Source organism: Podarcis pityusensis (assembly GCF_964106645.2).
Source record: "Podarcis pityusensis genome assembly, chromosome: 9".
NCBI lineage: Eukaryota > Metazoa > Chordata > Lepidosauria > Squamata > Lacertidae > Podarcis > Podarcis pityusensis.
Window position 1 is genome coordinate 2600443 of NC_138034.1, and position 19639 is coordinate 2620081.

At 42.6% G+C, this 19639-nt stretch overlaps 1 protein-coding gene across 8 annotated transcripts in view; it reads left to right on the forward strand.

Moving 5' to 3' along the window:
* ABLIM2 (actin binding LIM protein family member 2) overlaps nt 1-19639 on the forward strand; it is a 65429-nt gene that overhangs the window by 12204 nt on the left and 33586 nt on the right. For 5 of the 8 annotated variants that reach the window (XR_013990660.1, XR_013990661.1, XR_013990662.1 and 2 more), the window contains exons 4-12: nt 3048-3157; nt 5051-5177; nt 7738-7831; nt 8622-8709; nt 9572-9630; nt 11603-11686; nt 12223-12369; nt 13478-13598; nt 15260-15358. Coding sequence is in view for 2 of the 8 variants with exons in the window: in XM_081021552.1 (XP_080877678.1) it covers nt 3048-3157; nt 5051-5177; nt 7738-7831; nt 8622-8709; nt 9572-9630; nt 11603-11686; nt 12223-12369; nt 13478-13598; nt 15260-15358 (929 nt within the window). In the remaining 6 variants the exon portion in view is untranslated. The remainder of the gene's footprint in view (nt 1-3047; nt 3158-5050; nt 5178-7737; nt 7832-8621; nt 8710-9571; nt 9631-11602; nt 11687-12222; nt 12370-13477; nt 13599-15259; nt 15359-19639) is intronic. The other 3 variants (XR_013990663.1, XR_013990664.1, XR_013990665.1) reach the window with 1 other exon arrangement.

Below are 19639 nucleotides of genomic sequence, written 5' to 3' on the forward strand. Positions count from 1 at the left end.
GAGGTTTTTAATGTTAGATGTTTTATTATGTTTTTAATATTCTGTTGGGAAGAAGAAGAAGAAGAAGAAGAAGCAGCAGCAGCAGCAGCAGCAGCAGCAGCAGTGTGGCTTCCCTGCCCAGGAGGCATCTCCATATGTCCATTAAGGTCTCTGGAGATATTGCAGGTGTCATGGGCAATGCTGGAGATACAGTGGTACTTTGGTTTGCAACCGCTTTGGATTACAACCATGTCAAACTTGGAAGTGCGTGTCCCTTTTTTGGATTACAACCCATTGGGGGGGGGAGGCCCCATTGGCGAAAGCGTGCCTTGGGTTACAACCTGTTTTGGTTTACAACCGGACCTCTGGAACAGATTATTGTTGTAAACCAAGGTACCACTGTATGTTGAGTGACGGCCTCAGACGACGCAGGAAGTTTCTGCTCATGCCTGCCTCCATACTGTATCTTCAGGGATCATGACACTCACTCATGCCCTTGTGAAATGTGCATAGGTTTTCACCAGTTTTTATGTATTTACTGTATTTATAGCCCACCTTTTCTTCAAGTAGCTTAAGGTGGAATAAATAGGTCTCACCTTCTCCTTTAATCCCCACAACAGCCCTGTGAGGTAAATGAAGCTGAGAGGCAGTGAGCAGCCCAAGGTCACTCAGTGAGCTTCATAGCCAGGTGGGGATTTAAAGCCTCCTCTCCCAGATTTAAATCCCGGTTTAGTCTTGACACTAACCACAACACCACACTCTTTTAAATGGCTTTATTGGGGTACCAAAGATACTTTGTCTGTTGGCCGTGAGCCTCCTTAAAGAAACATAATTTATCTTTCTGTGCTTCATTGGTCTCAACGCTCGCAATACAATGCTTTCTTGAGGGGAAATCTTGTATGAGCAATCTCCATTCGAAGTTTTCACATTGAGATAATCTGAGACACAAGAGACTATCTAGCTATCTAGCAATTGTATCAAATGGGACTATGATGTTGGAAACATGATTTGTCTGCTTGGTTCATTCAGAGTTGGCTTTGTCATTGGAATCCAAGATGGCTGCCATGAATTAATGTTTTGGTTAATATTCCATCCCCACTGGTTTTAGTCAGATATTGGAATCAGAGTTTCTGTGTGCATTATTTGATTGCCCACATTACTTTTTTGACATGGTTAGGCTCCCTCTAACTAAAACCCACATTTTTTTCTGCCTGTGGCAATGAGATTTCTTTAGGATCCTTTCACCATTCTTGATCACCCTGCTGTTATACTGAGAGGGATAAAACTTGGTTTTTGAGTTCTATGAAGCTGCTGGTCACTTCTAGAAAGTGAATATTGTAGAATACACAATGGATACTTAAGTATGTCGGTGGAAGAACAATTAGATGATGGGCTGAGCCGTGAAAAGAGCAGAGAGAGCCACATTTCCCTTTAAGTCTGTACCTCTTTGCCACATTTTTAGTTTGGTTTGGAGCTGGGTGTTCCCACTTGTGATCTTTGCCTCATATTTTGCTTGGTGAAAGACCCCTTAAACCCTGTGTTTTCCCATTCATTCTTCCTATAATCAGTAGTCAACTTTTCGTATTGTCTCCAGCTCCACCCACCTGTGGAAAAGAGTCAGAGAATTGGAAGACCAGATAATCAGAAAACCACATGATCAAAAAACCATAGAATCCGAAAACAATCATTTTGACGTATAGAAAATGAGTCATTACTTCCCCCAAAACAGTTCCCAGGAAAACACATCAGGAGCTATTTTAGGACCAGTTCAGATGCGGAACAAATTTTCATTGTGGTTTTCCACAGTTAGATGTCTGTTCCAGTTCAGCAATAAGCAGGAGTTTTCCTGGGGAAAGTGGTGGGACCCCAAGGGGGGGGAGGGGAACCCTCTCAGACCTGATGCATAATACTAGAAATCATGTGACAAATGCAGATGTGGATGGGCCCTTAGATGAGGGAGAAGGAACAAACAGAATCCTTCCGTTGCAGGATGGAGAGTGAGGTAGGAGCATCTGTGGAGGGAGTCTTTCCCAGGGTGGAGATGCATTGGCAACAGAGGCTGAACTACAATGTGGCTCTTGTATATTTTGCTGGGATATGGCTCATGCAGCCAGTTCTAAATAGGTTCAACCCAGTATGCCTTGGTTTGTACGTTCTGTTATCAGTCAATTTCTTGTTTCAGAAAAAAGCTCTGCAAAAGGTTGATGTGTATTTTGAGAAGAATATTTTGAGAAGAATATTTTTTAAGCTGCTCTGGTACCTCAGTTCTTTCCCAAGGGGAAGTAAGCATTCTTCTTCAATGGCGCCTCTTAAATGCTGAGCTTTCAAGTCACTGGTCAGATTTGCCAGCTGGAAATGAATGATAAAAGAGCTGAAACTACCGTATTTTTCTTTCTATAGGGCGCACCGGCCCATAGGACGCACCTCGTTTTTTGGGGGGGGAAATGAATAAAAAAAATTATCCCCCCCCGCCGCGACTGCCGCCCCAAGCCTTGTGCCCACCTGCAAGAAGCACGGGGCACCCTCCGGAGGGCTCCGCGTGCTTTGGGCTGCAGGCTACCGCCCCAAGCCTCGCGCGCTCGGCGGGACCTCCCACCGGGCACGCGAGGCTTGCAGACACTCGCCCAAAGCACGGGGAGCCCTCCAGAGGGCTCCCCGTGCTTCGGGCGACAAGCTGCCGCCCCAAGCCTCGCGCGCTCGGCGGGACCTCCTGCCGGGCGCGCAAGGCTTGCGGACACTCGCCGGGGCTGCAGGCTGCTGCCTGCAAGCCTTGTGAGCCTGCAGTAACTCCCACCGGGCTTGCAAGGCTTGTGGATAGCTTCCTGAAGCCTGGAGAGCGAGAGGGGTCGGTGCGCACTGATGCCTCTCGCTCTCCAGGCTTCAGCGAAAGCCTGCATTCGCCCCATAGGACGCACACACATTTCCCCTTCATTTTTGGAGGGGAAAAAGTGCGTCCTATGGAGCGAAAAATACGGTAAGTAAAGGAGTCCCTTTTATAAAAATAGAAATGCAGTTGAAACATTGCAAGGTTCTTCATTTTCTAATGCATTTGATTTCTTTTGCTGCAGGCAACCTTTTCCTCCTGGGGACCGCGTAACTTTCAATGGCAAAGACTGTATCTGTCAGAAATGCTCTCTGCCACATGCTGGAAGCAACAGCAATTTTCCAGTCCTCCGAAGTAAGAGCAGATAAAAAAAATTATATGACTGAGCTTTTGAAAAATGGTTTCCCCCCAAATTTCGCTAACATTCATTTCTTCAGTCTCCAGTTTCATGTTAAATAGTTCCATGAATGTGCTCTGAATATTTTAATATTAACTGACTATTCATCAAATATTTGACTTCTCTATTTCATATCCAGTGCTTTGATTTCAGTAGTTAATATTTGGTAGCTAGTATTTGATAATATGTGACAGCTGGAATATTTAGCTTTTGACAGGATTTAACCATTGACATGCAATGATATCTGATAGCTTTTGATGCCATGCAACACTGTTTTGCAATCTATATGGTTTCATGCATGAGATGCCAAGATCAAAGCAATCAAGAGATGTCTCAAATCTTAACGGATAAAGTTAATAAATCTTCTGTGGCAAAATGTGAATTTCTGTTAAAGTTTGAATATTTGTGAATATTGATGTCAGCGTTATTTGTTTAAACAAAAAATCAATGGTAAAATGAAACTGAGAGTCTCAGAACTTTCATCTTTTATCTAAACTATTCATTTATTTATTACTTTTCTTCCCCTACTTTTCCTCCAAAGAGCTTAGGGGGGCAAATGTGGTTCTCCCCTCAACCCCCGCTCTTTCTCCCTCAACACAGCAACCTTTAGCTGAGAGAGAATGGCAGGGCCCATGTCAAGTTCTGCCACTAAGGAGTGATTTGAGTCTTAAGCCCAACAATCTGCTACACCCCCCCCCCCCAGTTGTGTGTGATTTATATTTCAAAAAAGGCACAACACATCGTATCAAGAATGGCCTTGGATCTGTATTAACACATTAACAAGACTGGCTGCATCAGCATTATAGTATAAGTTTTTGAAATATAGGGGTACCTGGCTTCATCATAGATTTCATTGCATTTATCTGTCTTTCTGGGATATATGCTGGAGATGTTAGTGCATATTTGGTTCTGCCTTGCCATGCAGGATTTTGAAGAGAGCACTTTAGTTTAATTCATGAATGATGGGCATTTTATACCTTTTGAACCTACAAAGGTAACATTACTTTAAATACGATGTTGAAATAGCAGCCGTTTTTTGACAGCTGCAAAAACTTTGCATTGTGTCCCCAATGCACTGGCTGCAGCTTCACTATTCTCTGATTAGTTTGGAATAAATGTAGAAGGTAGGCAAAATAGGCTTTTCTCTTAAAAAAATCTCTTTATGGATACATATGGATAAATTTGTTGAAAAATTAACTTGCTTTTTAATGTGTTTTGGAAATTTCAGGATGTTGCAGTTCTTTGCATAGCTTTTATTTAATCCGGTGTTTTATTATTTGTATTGAAAATTAATTTTAAAATGCCAAACATAAATTAGATAATGCAACCCATATTTGCTCAAGGCAGGCAAGCTGCTGACGCAAGTAAGAAGTGGGTGGCAAAGCAAGTGCAGGCCTCTGTTGGTTTTAGCTGGGCTGAGCACGTGAGTGAATGTGTTAGAAATAAATCTGCAAAAGACACAGCACAAATCCCTGTCTCCCAAATCCAGGCTGTTAAATAGAAGCATTAGAAAGATGGAAAGAATCAATGAAGTCACGTCTTCATTTCTCTCTGGCAAAGAAATGCCCAAATAGTAAAACTAGACAAAATGCTTTCATCCTACGAACAAAATACAACTATCAATTTGAATGGGGGCAGAATTTAGAGATATAACATGCTTGTATATTTTTCCTGAAATTTCCCAAATGCCCTAGTATTTATCATTATTCTGAAACCTGGCCATGGCTGTGTATCCTGAGTACATGCCCAAAACCCAGGGGATGCATTTGTTTTTCTACTGCCTCTTAAATGACTCATAAAATATATTGCTTACATTTCAAAGTCATTTGTGCCTTCTTCTTTTTTTACAGATTGTGGGAATTGTGGCTCTGAAATAAAGAATGGACAGTCTTTGGTTGCTTTGGACAAACACTGGCACTTGTCCTGTTTTAAGTGCAAGATATGTGGCAAACTTCTGAATGCTGAATATATCAGCAAGTATGTTGGATAGAGTGGATCCATCTTCTCTTAAGACACTTTTCAGTGCTATGTTGTCAAAATGTGTTTTGTTGGCATGTTGTGATGTGTGACTCTGTGGAATGTCAAACGCTTTTCACTAGGCCTAGTGAACAAATGACACACTAAATCTCATGGAACGCCTGCCTGATTTCTTCTGTCATTTCTTAACATGCCTTGGACTTCCCATAATTTTGTGACTATTTGAATGTTTTTACCCTATTCCAGAGACTTACGTGGCTTTCACAGTGCACACATCCTTCCTGCTGGCTTGCCTACTCACAACTGAATGGGGAAGCTAGCTCCAGAATCTCTCAATGCCATGTTAACTCCCCACCCACCCTACCTGCAGCTGCTGCTGCTAAATGCCAGGTCAGTTATTAATAAAACAGCTTTAATCCAGGACATGGTCCTGGATGAAGAGGTTGACCTAGTTTGTATCATCAAGACCTGACAGAACGAGGCATCCAATCCTGTCTTAGTACACCTTTTTCTAGCTAAGTGATCAGCACCAACCTGACAATTGCAGAATTGGAAGGGACCTTGTCAGGCATGTACCAACCCCTTAGTCAATGCAGGACGTACAATGCAGGACCCAACTACAGGTTACTTGACCGGTGGCTGACCAGCCTCTGCTTAAGCACCTCCAACAGAGGAGAGGTCACCATCTCCCAAGCAGTTTCTTCCCCACAATTTCCACTCATTAGGTCTAGTCCTGCCATCAGGAACAACAGAACAGACGTACCCTATTTTCTGAATGACAGCCCTTCAGCTATCTGAAGACAGCTCTCATCTTTCTCCTTAATATTTCCTTCTCCAAGCTAAACATATCCAACTCTAATCATTCATCATAGACCCCTCATCTTCCTGGTTACTCTCCCCTAGACATCCTCCCGTTGATCAGTGCCCTTTTACAAGTGTGGCATTTAGAATGGGAGGGTAAAATGGCAGCAATACATAGAATTGCTACCACCTTTGCCATGCATTCCATCCAGCAGCTGGAAAATGAATTCAGACTTGGGATTCCGGTGGAGTCTCACTTGCCCTAGATCAGACATAGGCAAACTCGGCCCTCTAGATGTTTGGGGACTACAACTCCCATCATCCCTGACCACTGGTCCTGTTAGCTAGGGATGCTGGGAATTGTAGTCCCAAAACATCCGGAGGGCCAAGTTTGCCTATACCTGCCCTAGATCATGTATTACTTGCATGTAGGGCATTTATGTATTGACTTCTGTAGGGCTCAACTTTTAGCCCTGTTGCTGACACAGCAGCTTTTTCCTTATTTGGCACTTTCATTACCTGGTGAAGTTGCCATCATCGGTCTTTGTAACTGTGTGAGAAACACATTAAGATGGTCTGGCCCAGGAGGCAGGAGGTAAAATGACTACAGCTTTCTTCAAAAAGACTAGGATGCTATAAGCAGCAGTATCACAAACTAGTGGTTGCATTGCTTACAGTTGTATTCAACTAAGTCTTACTCACCCATTGAACTTAAGGAACCTAAGTTAGGGCTCATCTACACTTCTAGAAATCTAGCAATGGGTCTGAAAGATTTTAGTTTTGTCCCATTGCTTCCCCCGGGAAACCTGCTGTTTACTGCTAAATCACAACTAACAATAATCTGCAAAAAAGTCTGATGGAGCTTTGTCCTGATTCAGTTGTAAACAGCAGGTTTTCCCAGGGGAAGTGACAGGACAAAAGAAGAAGAAGAAAGAAATCATGGGGCAAAGGAAATGTGGGTGATATCTTATACAGTGGTGCCTCGCAAGACGAAAAGAATCCGTTCCACGAGTCTCTTCGTCTTGCGGGTTTTTTCGTCTTGCGAAGCGGTTTAGCGGGCTTATCGGATCAGCTGATAAACGGCTTAGCGATCAGCTGATAAGCGGCTTAGCGACCAGCTGTTAAGCGGCTTAGTGACCAGCTGTTAAGCGGCTTAGCCCATCAGCTGATAAGTGGTTTAGCGGCTTGGGAAAAAGGGGGGGGGAAGGAAAAAAACCCCGCAGGAAGTCGCAAGACATTTTTGTCTTGCGAAGCAAGCACACAGGAAATTCGTTTTGCGAAGCACCTCCAAAACGGAAAACCCTTTCGTCTAGCGGGTTTTCCGTCTTGCGAGGCATTCGTCTTGCGGGGCACCACTTTACTCCTGTCCATTAACTTGAATGGGTCTAATCTGTGAATAATTAGCATTGGATACCACCCAAAGTATTGAGCCAGTGCAGTGCGTTAATGCATTTGAAGTATACTGTAAAAGGTTACTTTACAACCCTCACAGCTGAACAGTTAATCGCCAGTAGATTAATTGATTCATTATGCATAATAATGTGCCGCAGAAAAGTTGGGCAGTTTATTTCATTTGTAGTCTTTGATGGCATGGTGTTATTAAATCAACCTGGGACACATAACTTTGCTTCTTATCAACTGAGCCACACCTAGGGAACTGCTAAGACTCCCTATAAATACAATTATAAAATGTTCCAACTAAATCATCAGTTTTGACATTTGTAGTTGAAATGATCCATGGATATCGTCTTTCTTCTAGAGATGGTGTTCCATATTGTGAAATGGACTATCATGCTAAATTTGGAATAAGATGTGACAATTGTGAAAAGTACATCACAGGAAGAGTTCTGGAGGTAAGGCAACTCTCTGCCCTTAATGTCTGTGTCCTAAGAAGAAACTCCCTGAGAACTAACCTTTGATTCATGAGTTACCACAGGCTTCCTCAACCTCGGCCCTCCAGATGTTTTTGGCCTAAAACTCCCATGATCCCTAGTGGACCAGTGGTCAGGGATGATGGGAATTGTAGTCTCAAAACATCTGGAGGGCCGAGGTTGAGGAAGCTTGAGTTACAAGAACTGAAACACTTATATTTTGTCAGTCTTTGACACTCGCTTTCCGGAAAGTGGTATTTCCTTACCCCTCAAGCATCAACTTACTCAAATGCCTACTTTAAAATGACTTGCCTGAGAGAGCCAGTGTGGTGTAGTGGTTAAGAGCGGTGGACTCGTAATCTGGTGCACCGGGTTCACGTCTCTGCTCCTCCACAGGTAGCTGCTGGGTGATCTTGGGCTAGTCACACTTCTCTGAAGTCTCTCAGCCCCACTCACCTCACAGAGTGTTTGTTGTGGGGGAGGAAGGGAAAGGAGAATGTTAGCTGCTTTGAGACTCCTTCGGGTAGTGATAAAGTGGGATATCAAATCCAAACTCATCTTCTAAAAAAATAAAAGTAAAATAAAATTAAAATAAATGACTTGCATGCTTCACTGGGGATTACACATGACATATTCTTTCAGCTTCATAGGTTGAAGTGGAGGTGACTACTTTAACTAGCACCCCCTCCTTTAGCCTTGTCTCAACTACAGAGTGATCTGGATGTAGTAGTTGCAAACACCTTCATCTTTATTCTCTTTTGTCTCCCAACAGGCTGGAGAAAAACACTATCACCCAACTTGTGCTCTGTGTATCAAGTGCAACCAGATGTTTGCAGAAGGAGAAGAGATGTATCTTCAAGGTAAAGGAAAAGCAGATTGGAATTACTGGCACTGCTGAGGTTATTCATAGAGAAACAGCCAGCATTGTTGTAACTGGTTTTGTTTTTATTGTGGATTTGCTATGATAGGCAGAGCACTATGGTCTTAGTTTAGAGGAGATGTAAATGTCCAGGATGCAGCATTTTTAAAGAAATGTTTGCAGTTGAAAATATGGTTGCTTATCTGTAGCTTTGTGATGTCTGTACACCCGTTTATGTATTGAGCTATGGGTAGTGTAAAATGATAGCTACGTTGTCTACACTTGGAATTGCTTAAAGAATTCAACTAGAGTAGGAGGAGTCACCACTAATTCTGCATCTGATTTAGTATACTGGTTAATCTAATCTTGATTCTAGCCATTTTTAAAGTATTGTGTCTTGAACATACCACATATGTTTTTTACCATACCTCCTCTAAACTAAAGCACTTCACATATAAAGCATGGCTTTGCACAATCTTTTTCTCTCAATCTGGACTCATCTAGACTTGCATTTATCCCGTGGTGTCTAGGCACAGTCCAAGAGGATTTTCTTTTGACCCACTGCTTTCCCTGGAAAAAAACCTTGTTTACTGCTGAATCGGAACAAACATCAATCAGGCTTTCTCTGGGTTGACATTTGTTGCAATTCAGCGGGTTTTCATTGGGAAAGCAAGGGAACAAAAACTCCTGGACTTGTGACTTTAAACCATGGGACAAATGGAAAAAAACCATGGAACAAACGAAATGTGAATGAGCCCTTTCTCTCTCTCTCTCTCTCTCTCTCTCTCCAGTAAATAGAGCATTTCGGGGAAAACTGTTAGAAATATCAGGAATTAACTAGAGTGCTGACTCTTTATTTTCAGGGGCTTCCATCTGGCATCCCGCCTGCAGACAGGCAGCCAAAGCTGAAGAAAAAGCCAAGGTAAAACGCTTCCCAGTTCAAATGTGCTCCATTGATTGTCATAAACAACCAGGCTATTAGAATTCTTTAGCCTCTGCAATTCTGTATGTCAGAAATCAACCTGTGATTTTTAGGGGGAAATGCAGGGGGTACAGTTGAGGGTTTTTTTCTGTTAAGTTTTCCATTAGAAAGAGATCACTTATTAAATATTTCAGAATGGTGAGGGAAATAATTTTTGAAATGTTTTAGAAATAAAATACTTGTATACCTGGAGCAGCGTCTCCACCTCCGTCGCCTGGACACTGAGGTCTAGCTCTGAGGGCCTTCCCGGTGGTGGCACCCACAATGTGGAATGCCCTCCCATTAGATGTCAAGGAGATGAGTAAATAGACATCATTTAGAAGACATCTGAAGGCAGCCCTGTATCATGAAGTTTTTAATGTTGAATGTTTTATTATGCTTCTTTACAGCCATACCTCGGTTTGAAGTAGCTTTGGGTTGAGCATTTTCGGGTTGCGCTCTGCAAGTAATGCATTACTTCCGGGTTTTGCCACTCGCGCATGCGCAGACACTCAAAATGAAGTCATGCGCATGCACGGAAGCCGCGAATCGCGACACGCGCAGGCGCGGGTTGCGTTTGCTTCAGGATGCGAACAGGGCTCCAGAATGGATCCCGTTTGCATCCAGAGGTACCAATGTATTTGTTGAAAGCCGCCCAGAGTGACTAGGGCAGCCCAGTTAGATGGGTGGGATACTATTGTTATTATTATGACAACCATTTACACTGTCAAAAAAACTTACAATTCTGAAGCAATTGAGTATTTACCTAATATTTTCAGGATAAAGCAAGAGGCCAGGTCTAACGCCTGTCAGGCTGCCAGTATTAAATTGGTCTGTTAAGAGTTCTCTTAACAAGTAAGAGGGAAAGCAGTCCTGCATGGACAGTAGGTTACCTCACTTCCAGGCAGACAGAACTGAACACAATACTGGAAATAATTGTTAATTTTCATTTTCCAAAGCTAAGATCACATGTTTTCAGTAATGGATAAATATCCTAAATCAGCAAATGATTTCCCAAATTATCACATGCCCACATGAAGAAAAGGAGGAGGAGAAAACATCTGCACAATTAAGCTGCTAGCACAGAAAGGAGGAGTTTGCAAAATGACCCAGTAACATGTATTACAGCACATGAATAACAAACCAGTAAAAGGGTTCTCCATCTAAATGGAAGGGTGGGTGTGTAGTGGGAGCAGGTGGCGCTGTGGTCTAAACCACTGAGCCTCTTGGGGTTGCCAATTGGAAGGTCAGCGCATCAAATCCCTGCGATGGGGTTGCTCTGTCCCTGCTCCTGCCAACCTAGCAGTTCGAAAGCACGTCAGAGTGCAAGTAGATAAATAGGTACTGTTGCTGCGGGAAGGTAAATGGTGTTTCCATGTACTCTGGCTTCCATCATGGTGTCCCGTTGCACCAGAAGTGGTTTAGTCCTGCTGGCCACATGACCCGGAAAGCTGTCTGTGGACAAACACTGACTCCCTCGGCCTGAAAGCGAGATGAGCGCTGCAACCCCAGAGTTGCCTTTGACTGGACTTAACCGTCCAGGGGTCATTTATACCCTTACCTACAAGTATATACGTAATTGCTTTGAACCAGGGGTGGGAAAGCTGTGGCCCTCTAGATGTTGCTGGACTCAACTGCCCCCATTCCTTGGCAAGGCCAGTGCTGACTGGGGATAATGGGGGTTTGGGCCCACAACAATTGGGGGACCATACATTTCCCACAACAAAATTTCAGTTTAGTATTACATTGCAGTTTCATTGAAACTCAGAACTGGGATGAAATGCTAAACTCAAATTCTAGGCTTGTGCTGATAAATAATTTTCAACAGGGCAGGGGTTTTCAAACTGTTACTTTTTGAATTGAGGTACAAAACATTTTATTTTATGTTTTCCTTTAATAATTACTCAACAATACTCATCTTACATGTTTTCAGTTCCAGGAAACTAGAACATCATCTGAGAGTATAATTTCAGTACCTGCTTCAAATACTTCAGGTTCCCCAAGTCGAGTGATTTATGTAAGTACATTCATTACAGGGGGAAATTGCTAAGAAAATCATTGATAGCCATGAAGAGCAGACAGGAGGGAATTAGTTTTGAAAGCAAATATTAAGAAACAATAATATGCAGATATTATTACTGTGTCTGTCTACAGAAATACAATCAAGCAGGTCTCCAACCATCATAGATTCTGTTTCTGACTGTTATTCCCATCTAGACAACACCAGTTTCTAGGCAATGACTCGGTGTCCCAATAGTTATCCCGGATCAGTAGAAAAGGAAAAACATGAAGTGGGTGCTATCGGTATACTGGGGACACCACACTATGCCTCTCTATGCTGTTCCTCAGTGGCTTTATAGAAACATTTCAAAGACAGAGACCAACAATTCAAGCGTAACTTTTTAGTTGTACCATAGCAACTGAAGAGAAAGTAGATGAAATTGTCCCCTTTGGAGTATTTCAAAAGTTCCCTTACGTTCTCAGTATCAAACGTGTTGTGATACTTGTTTTCTAAGCTGCCTCTTCACAGCTGTTTTCCCCTCTATTTCTTAGGCAAAACTTGGAGTTGAAATCCTTGATTACAGAGATTTGGCTGCTCTTCCTAAGGATAAAGCTATCTATAACATAGACCGTCCAGATATGATCTCCTATTCTCCATATATCAGCTATTTGACAGATGACAGACATAGTTACGGGGAGGTAATGTGTGTGTTGCTATATTTAAGCAAATATTGAGCCATTTTTGTGTGAAAGATTGTATACATGCATGTCATAGTTAAGAAGTATCCCTTGCTAAATTCCACTTCAAAATCTGTTACCAAGCCAAAATAAATTCATGTTTTTGTTACACACGTGATATGATATTGGTGGCTGTATAGAGGCAGCTCTTTTTGCTTTGTAGATTCTCTTCTGTCTTTCAGCATCTTTCATGTCATCCATGTATATTTGTCACCCACATATGAAACAGTTGTCAGTGTGTGAAATAACACTTTTATAAAATACAAAGTTTGTCTTAAAACACTCTTCATTTCATTCCATCATATCTCATTTATTAGGAAAATAGAGTGGGTTGTTTTATAATCGTCACAAATTCCCAACACAAAGCCGCAGCAGACCTAGGATGTATGTTTATTCTGAGATACACACATCCCACATTTCCTCTAAGGAGCTTATGGTGACATGTGAGGTTGCACACCCACATCTCCCATCTAGGAATTTCACCAGCTCCAGGCCAGTTTTATTACATAAGCAACATTGATTTGTGGGGTGATGCCTTTGTTTGAAATTGAAAGGACTTAAAAGATCAATGCAATGCAACGTAACTAATGTTTGGTGCTTCTGTGGGAGATGGGTGAGATTGCTGAACATTGCTTCTTGTATAAATAAGGGAGAACAATAAAATATGGGAGGAGGGACATAGAAAGGGCTTCACAAACTCAGCTGTTAAGTAAGAAAAACACACACAAAATGAGGGGATCATGAGAAAGCATAGAAAACCTCTTGGATGCATCCCACAGGCCATGTGTAGCCATCCCTGTTTATATCAGTGCAGTTAAAATGTTCTGGGAATTTATTTAAACTACTGCATTTTTTTCATCTAGGTACCAGGGTAGTAGAGATAGTGTGACAATAAAGTCTAGGTGGTTTGTTGTTTTTTTAGTGTTGCTTTTGTGTCTTTGGAACTGAATAAGAAACATAATTGTGAAACCTGAAGTTTGGATGGCATGAGTGCAAAATGTGGTTGATTGTAAGCTTCTTGAATGTTCATGTTTTTTCTGCCCTGATGAGTTCCCTCTCTCATCCTTAGGGTGACCAAGATGACCGTTCTTTCAAGCAGTACAGGATATCCAGCCCTAGTTCTACTGGCTCACTTGGCTACGGCCGCAACACCCCAACCTCTCACTCTCCTCAGAATTACAGCCGACCAGGTAACTGACAAGCAGCTGTCCTTTACAGACTCTCATGGCTTTCCTGCTCACCTTTGACCTGTGGAAGAGGAGACAGTCTTCCTTTTTAGATGTACCTTGCACAGAAATAACTGCAATTTCAGGATCACTCTAAAATTTATTACAAGATGTTTATATTTTGTCAAATACTGCCATCCTGAGAGCATTAAGCTCACACACTTCAAAATCCATGGGATGTAACCTTCATGCAGCCGTTGAAGAATGGCATCATTGGGCCTGCACACTCATGTGAGCAATGAGGGATTTATGGAAGTCTTCTAGAAGACTTCTAGAATATTAAGCAGCCCCCCTCCGTTGGTAGCGGCTCTCCCCAAAGAACATGTTCACTCCACATCCTCCTCCTACACAAAGTCAGTCCTCACTGGATTAAACACTCTGATTCCTCTGGTTCCACTGGTTCCTCTGGTTCCACTACGAGAACCTCCACGTGCACTATTATCCTTTCAGGGAGGCGGGAGAAGCGTAATGTTTTCAGTAGGATTTATTTGTCATCCAGAAGATAAATCCATCTCTAGCAATAATAATAAATATATTGATATGTCACTTGAAAGGACCAGGTAAAATATGTTGGGTAAGCACCACCAAGACCCTCCTACAATATACCCAATCCGGAAAAGATAATTTTTGAACTCTGGTCTCCAGAAATGAACCTAATACAGTGGTACCTCGGGTTACATACACTTCAGGTTACATACGCTTCAGGTTACAGATTCCACTAACCCAGAAATAGTGTTTCAGGTTAAGAACTTTGCTTCAGGATGAGAACAGAAATCGTGCTCCGGTGGCGCAGCAGCAGTGGGAGGCCCCATTAGCTAAAGTGGTGCTTCAGGTTAAGAACAGTTTCAGGTTAAGAACGGACCTCTGGAACGAATTAAGTACTTAACCTGAGGTACAACTGTACTCCAAATACAGTTGTGCCATTGCTGTAGGAAAGAGAATGGTATTTTCCCTTCTGAGGCTTGGAAGCAAACTCCTGTTGAGACAAATTAAAGGTGCTTTCAGACATGGGTGATTTAGCAGCCCCCGGTAGTCGCTGTTCTGCTTTTATCTGGAAGTGAAATAACAACTGTGGTTCCAGACTGTAGGCAGGTGGGCAGTCCCCCTTTCCCCAGTCCTAAATAAAAAACTGTGTGTTACAAGCAACACAAATTGTGTCATGTAGAGATAGGTTTCAAAGTTACATCCCTGGGTGTGGATGCTGAGTTGCCCATCTGGGAAATGGGTGATGCCTTGGCAGAGGAAGCCAAGACCATCCAGACCCACCCTCAACACCACTCCCACACGTAGGCAGAACAACGGCTTAGCAGGGTAGGGGTCATTTTCCTCACACAACTCCTGCTGTAACACAGTCTGAACTGTGGTACGCTCTACGTTCATTGAAATGAATTCTCTACTTCCAAGTCTTAGAACAGAGTTTCCTGCTTCTCAAGAGATGTTGCGCTTCTGGCTTCACTGCTATTCCTCCTCAACTCATCCCAATCCATCCTAGTGCAAACAAACTTTTGCATTATTAGTATGACAGTTTTCCTAAATTGAAAAGGTGTCATTGCTGTGAGTGTTTTGTAGCTTTCAGTAAGCAAATGAAGGAGTTTATTTTCATTTAACTTTCTGTTGCCCCCTAGCTGGTACTCAGACTCTTGGTACCAGTAGCTGCATCTCCCTGCCCCAACACACAAGCCTTACATCTACATTCAGACATCATTACATCCCTTTCTTCAAAGGTAAGGCCCAGGAATGCCATTTGTGATGTGGTTACTGTAGACATCTCCAAGTGTGTTTTGCTGTTGTGTTTGCATGTCTCTCTAATAGATAATTTTCTCTCTCTAACTTTTGTTGCTATTTCTTGCTATAAATCTTTTCTTCTGTGGGTACTGATTGATTACTGAAGGCAAAATTATTTAACTTCACAATATTACAGACATTTACAAACATGTTTATTTTTATTTTTTTGTCAGATCACATGTACAAAGCCCATGGAAATATGAATGGCTAAATCAAATATCTACCCAAAATTATTTTTCCCTACCTTTCTTTTGGACAGGTATCCAGTCTCCAACATTGCTGCCCTTCTTTCTAATTTCCAGTTCATTAGTTTATAACCTTAGGCCTTGCATCAGTTGGGTTTGATCTCCTGAGATGTGTACTGTGTATAAAATTGGGAACATCTTGCAATATTTCACAAAAGCTTTGATTGATTCTGTGTGTATGTGAGTGTGTTTGTGTGTGTTTGTGTAGAGAGAGGGCAAGCAGGAAATATGTGCTGAGGAAATCTTTAGAATCCTTTTCTCCTGTGTATTACCTAAATAGTTAAAACATTGGAGGTGTTTAATAAAACATTATTTCTTCCACAAAATTTCTAATTTTATTGATAATATAAAATACAATGGGAAGCTTAAGAAGGCAACAATAAGTGAAATGGCATAAGAAACAGGAAAGAAAATAGCTGTTTTTAGGAAAAAATGCTTAACTCTTATCAATGTATGAAATTTGTACCATATTCCACTAATCAGTAGATAAAAGCTGCTTGTCATACTCTTATATGCTGAATTTTTAAATCTTGAGTGAAGACGAGTTTCTTTGTTGTGCATTAGAGCAGTACTATTATCTTGTGAGATGAACCTAACCCTTCAGCTAAAAGTTGGTGAAGTTTCATTTTAAGGAATGTATTCCGTGGCCTTCTTGGCAACCTACCACAAATATTTGAGCCTCTTTGTTCTAGAAGCACGCTCTTGTCAGTTTGGCACATTTTTCAGCGTAGACGACTTCATGAGACTCGAGGCTTTGTGCTGTTCTGCACATCTGCACACAATGAATTTGTGGACGTTAACCTCTTACTGTCTTCGGGAAGTAGCAGTCCAAGTGGCAGACTCTAATTTCAAAGTAGTAATCCAAGTAAAACGAATAGGTTTGTTCAACCCAAGGATGAGGCGCCTCATGCAGGCCTCGTCTGGAGTGGCTTGAGTGATGCCACGAAGCTGGCTTCCCAGCTGCTGCTTTCCGGAGCATGTGGGTCAGGGTGGTGGCAAGGCCACGATGGCTGCTTCTGGCCACACTCCACATGCCCAGTGCCCTCGTCTGCTGTTGCCTGACTGGAATGTGTCCTTGAACTGTGATGCCTCTTGCTTGCCTGGATGGAGAGATGTGTGTGTTGTGGAGAGATGTGGAAACCTCTGACTTTGCATGGCTGGAATGTAGCCTACTGTACAAAGGTAAGAGTAACATACACTACCCTTCTCCCTTTGCCTCTGGCCCTCACACTGGTTTGAAGGCCTTGCAGCGTTGCCCGCAAAGGGGTACAGTTCTTAGGCCTAGGAGGGTTCCCGGTTCACCTGTTAAGTAACTGAACATGGATGGGGGAGGGGAGAGGGCAATTTTCCTGGGAACAAAATCACAAATACCCTCCAGCACTCAAAAGTTGCTGTATAGCAGGGGTCAGCAACCTAAGGCCCATGGGCCAGAAGCAGCCTGCGGAGGTTGTTTATTAAACCGGCGCAGCGTGGCACAGAGACTTGCTTCTGCGGCGCCGAAAATCGCGTCTACGCAGACGCCAAAAATTGCGGGCACGCGCACAATCCAGCCCACGGAGGGATCTCTGCGAGACCAATCTGGCCCAGGCAAGATAAACCTTGCTGACCCCTGCTGTATAGGAATGGACTAAAGCAGATGCAGGAAGGTTTCAGGCAGGCACGTCCTACTCTGATTTTTAATTAAAGACTTAGGGTCCAACAAATGCCATCAGTCACAATTACCTAGGTTGTAGGTGACTGACAAGTACAAGATCAGATCCATCTCTGAGATGCTGCAGATCAGAGATCCTAAAATCTTCCCTCGAAATGATCCAAGATAGCTTCACAAAGACCTTGTCAAATAGTGCTGCTTTTCTCTAGTTTGCAACTAATTACTGTCCGAGATAAGGTGGCAAAGGCATGCTACCTCCACCCAAAGAGAAATATAGAAGTTTCTTGTTCATGGGCAGAGAATCAGCACTACCATTACACCCAGATAGCAAAAGGAATAAAGACACCTGGTTTTGTGCTGTTAAAAGTATTTCTGGACTGCCCATCAATGTAATTCCCCAGGGCAGTTTCTGAAAACAGTTCTAGGTTTAAATGTGGAGCATTTCTGACACTCCAGCACCCAAAGGAAAGCTCCCCCCCCCTTTAGTTTTTAGCAAATCCCTCTTGTGAGCTTGAGTCCTCACTCAGGAATGCAAAAATAGGGTCACCCTTCCCTCTCATTTGTCTGTGGGGGTACTGTTGTGGAAAGACTAAAGGGCAGTACAAAATACATTTATTCAGGTCTGGCCTTTCATTGGCCTCTTGCTCATTACATTAAGCTGAAGAGGGGGTGGGAATCTAATTTGAATGTAGTATAATTGATGTGATGAATATTCATACTTCATCTCATATACACAAATAGGAAACAAGGGGGAGTCAGTGCTGCGGTTTATGCATGCCAGGGATTTGAGAAGAAGTTTGTGTTCATGCGCACACATGCGGTCATGCTTCAGTATCTCATTGTAGCATCACACCAAGAAACAGAATCAGGATGCAAAGGTGAAGCTGTGCAGCTAAGGCCTGGCCCAACTTTGAGATCTGTGGGTCGCAGTAAATGGATGCCATTACATGCCACAGGAAAAGTGGGGCAATATCCGACTTTCAAATGACACAAGTCACCAGAGGATGAAGGTGCTATATTCTCCTACCCAGAGCCACATCCTTCCCATTCATCACCATGGCAGGTCTTTGAAAGCGAGGCCATGCACATAGGGAACAAAGTGACCAGATTGGGACATTCGTGTGAGAGTGAATGAACATGACCATTCCACCCAAGGGCACGTTTAGTTCCCACCTCACAGGTGCCCCTGCACTGCACTCTCACATAAGACAGTGGCTACCACCCCCTACTGGCTGTAAAATTTCTGCCTTTGAAATTGCGTCCTGGTGGGTAAAGCTAAATCAGTAGAAAAGATAACACACACAAAATTGCAACTGAAACAAGTTTATTGAAGCACAATCCACACAGCAACAGCAGAGAAATAGAAAACAAAGCAAATAGATCCCCAGAAGGTCAATCCAGATGTCCAGTGCTAGGTCTGTGGGTAAAGAAATAATAAAACAAATGAAGGAAAAAAAGAATTGGATGGAAATATTACAGAAAATATGTCCCACAAAGAAATAAACACTAATAAAGCCTAGCCCTTTTGCATCTATCATCCTAAACATCCTGCAGCACTCCCACTTAACTACAGGCCTATTCCCTCTTACCTTTTGCTCTGCTCTTGCCAGGCAGCGGTCTGCCCTTTCAATGTTCCATGCCAAAGTGGTTTTGTTTTTTGTTTTTGCCCTGAGCTTTCCCCACAAAAATCTGCTCTGTAAAGTTGAATCGGAGCAAACACCAATTTGAGTTTGCTGCAGACAGAACTTTAAAGAGCGTTTTTTTGCTGGGAAAACTCTGGAGCAAAAAAGGGACCCTCGGACATGGAGCTTTAAATCGCATACCATGCCTAGAAAGAGTGGAGGAAAGGTAAATGTGAGTAAATGAGTGAGTAAACTCACTCATCCCAATCATCCTGAGTTACATCATATTCAAGCATCCTAAGATGTTTATAGCTATCAGTGTCCATAGCAACCAGAAAAGGGAGTTAGGGAGGGAGGGCAAGGAGAGACATAAAGAAACAGAGAATGAAAGCTAATATAGAAGACTTTATCTCTACTTTCTCCTGGGCTTTTTATACTGATCCGAGGTGGGGCCAGATCTTCCTACATTGCTTAGAGGTGGATGTAGAACTTTTAACTCTCTACATTTTAAGGAGAGTTAGTTAGTTAGTTAGTTAGTTATTCAGTTGCTCCAAAATTAAAGGAACACAGTAGCTACCTAAATTTATATATTTACTTGTGAACTGGTATGCAGAACCCTTTAAGAAACCCTTTGTATATCACCTGCATCTGCCTTGAAATACCTAACTCTTGACACACAATGAATTCCCTATGGGTAGACGC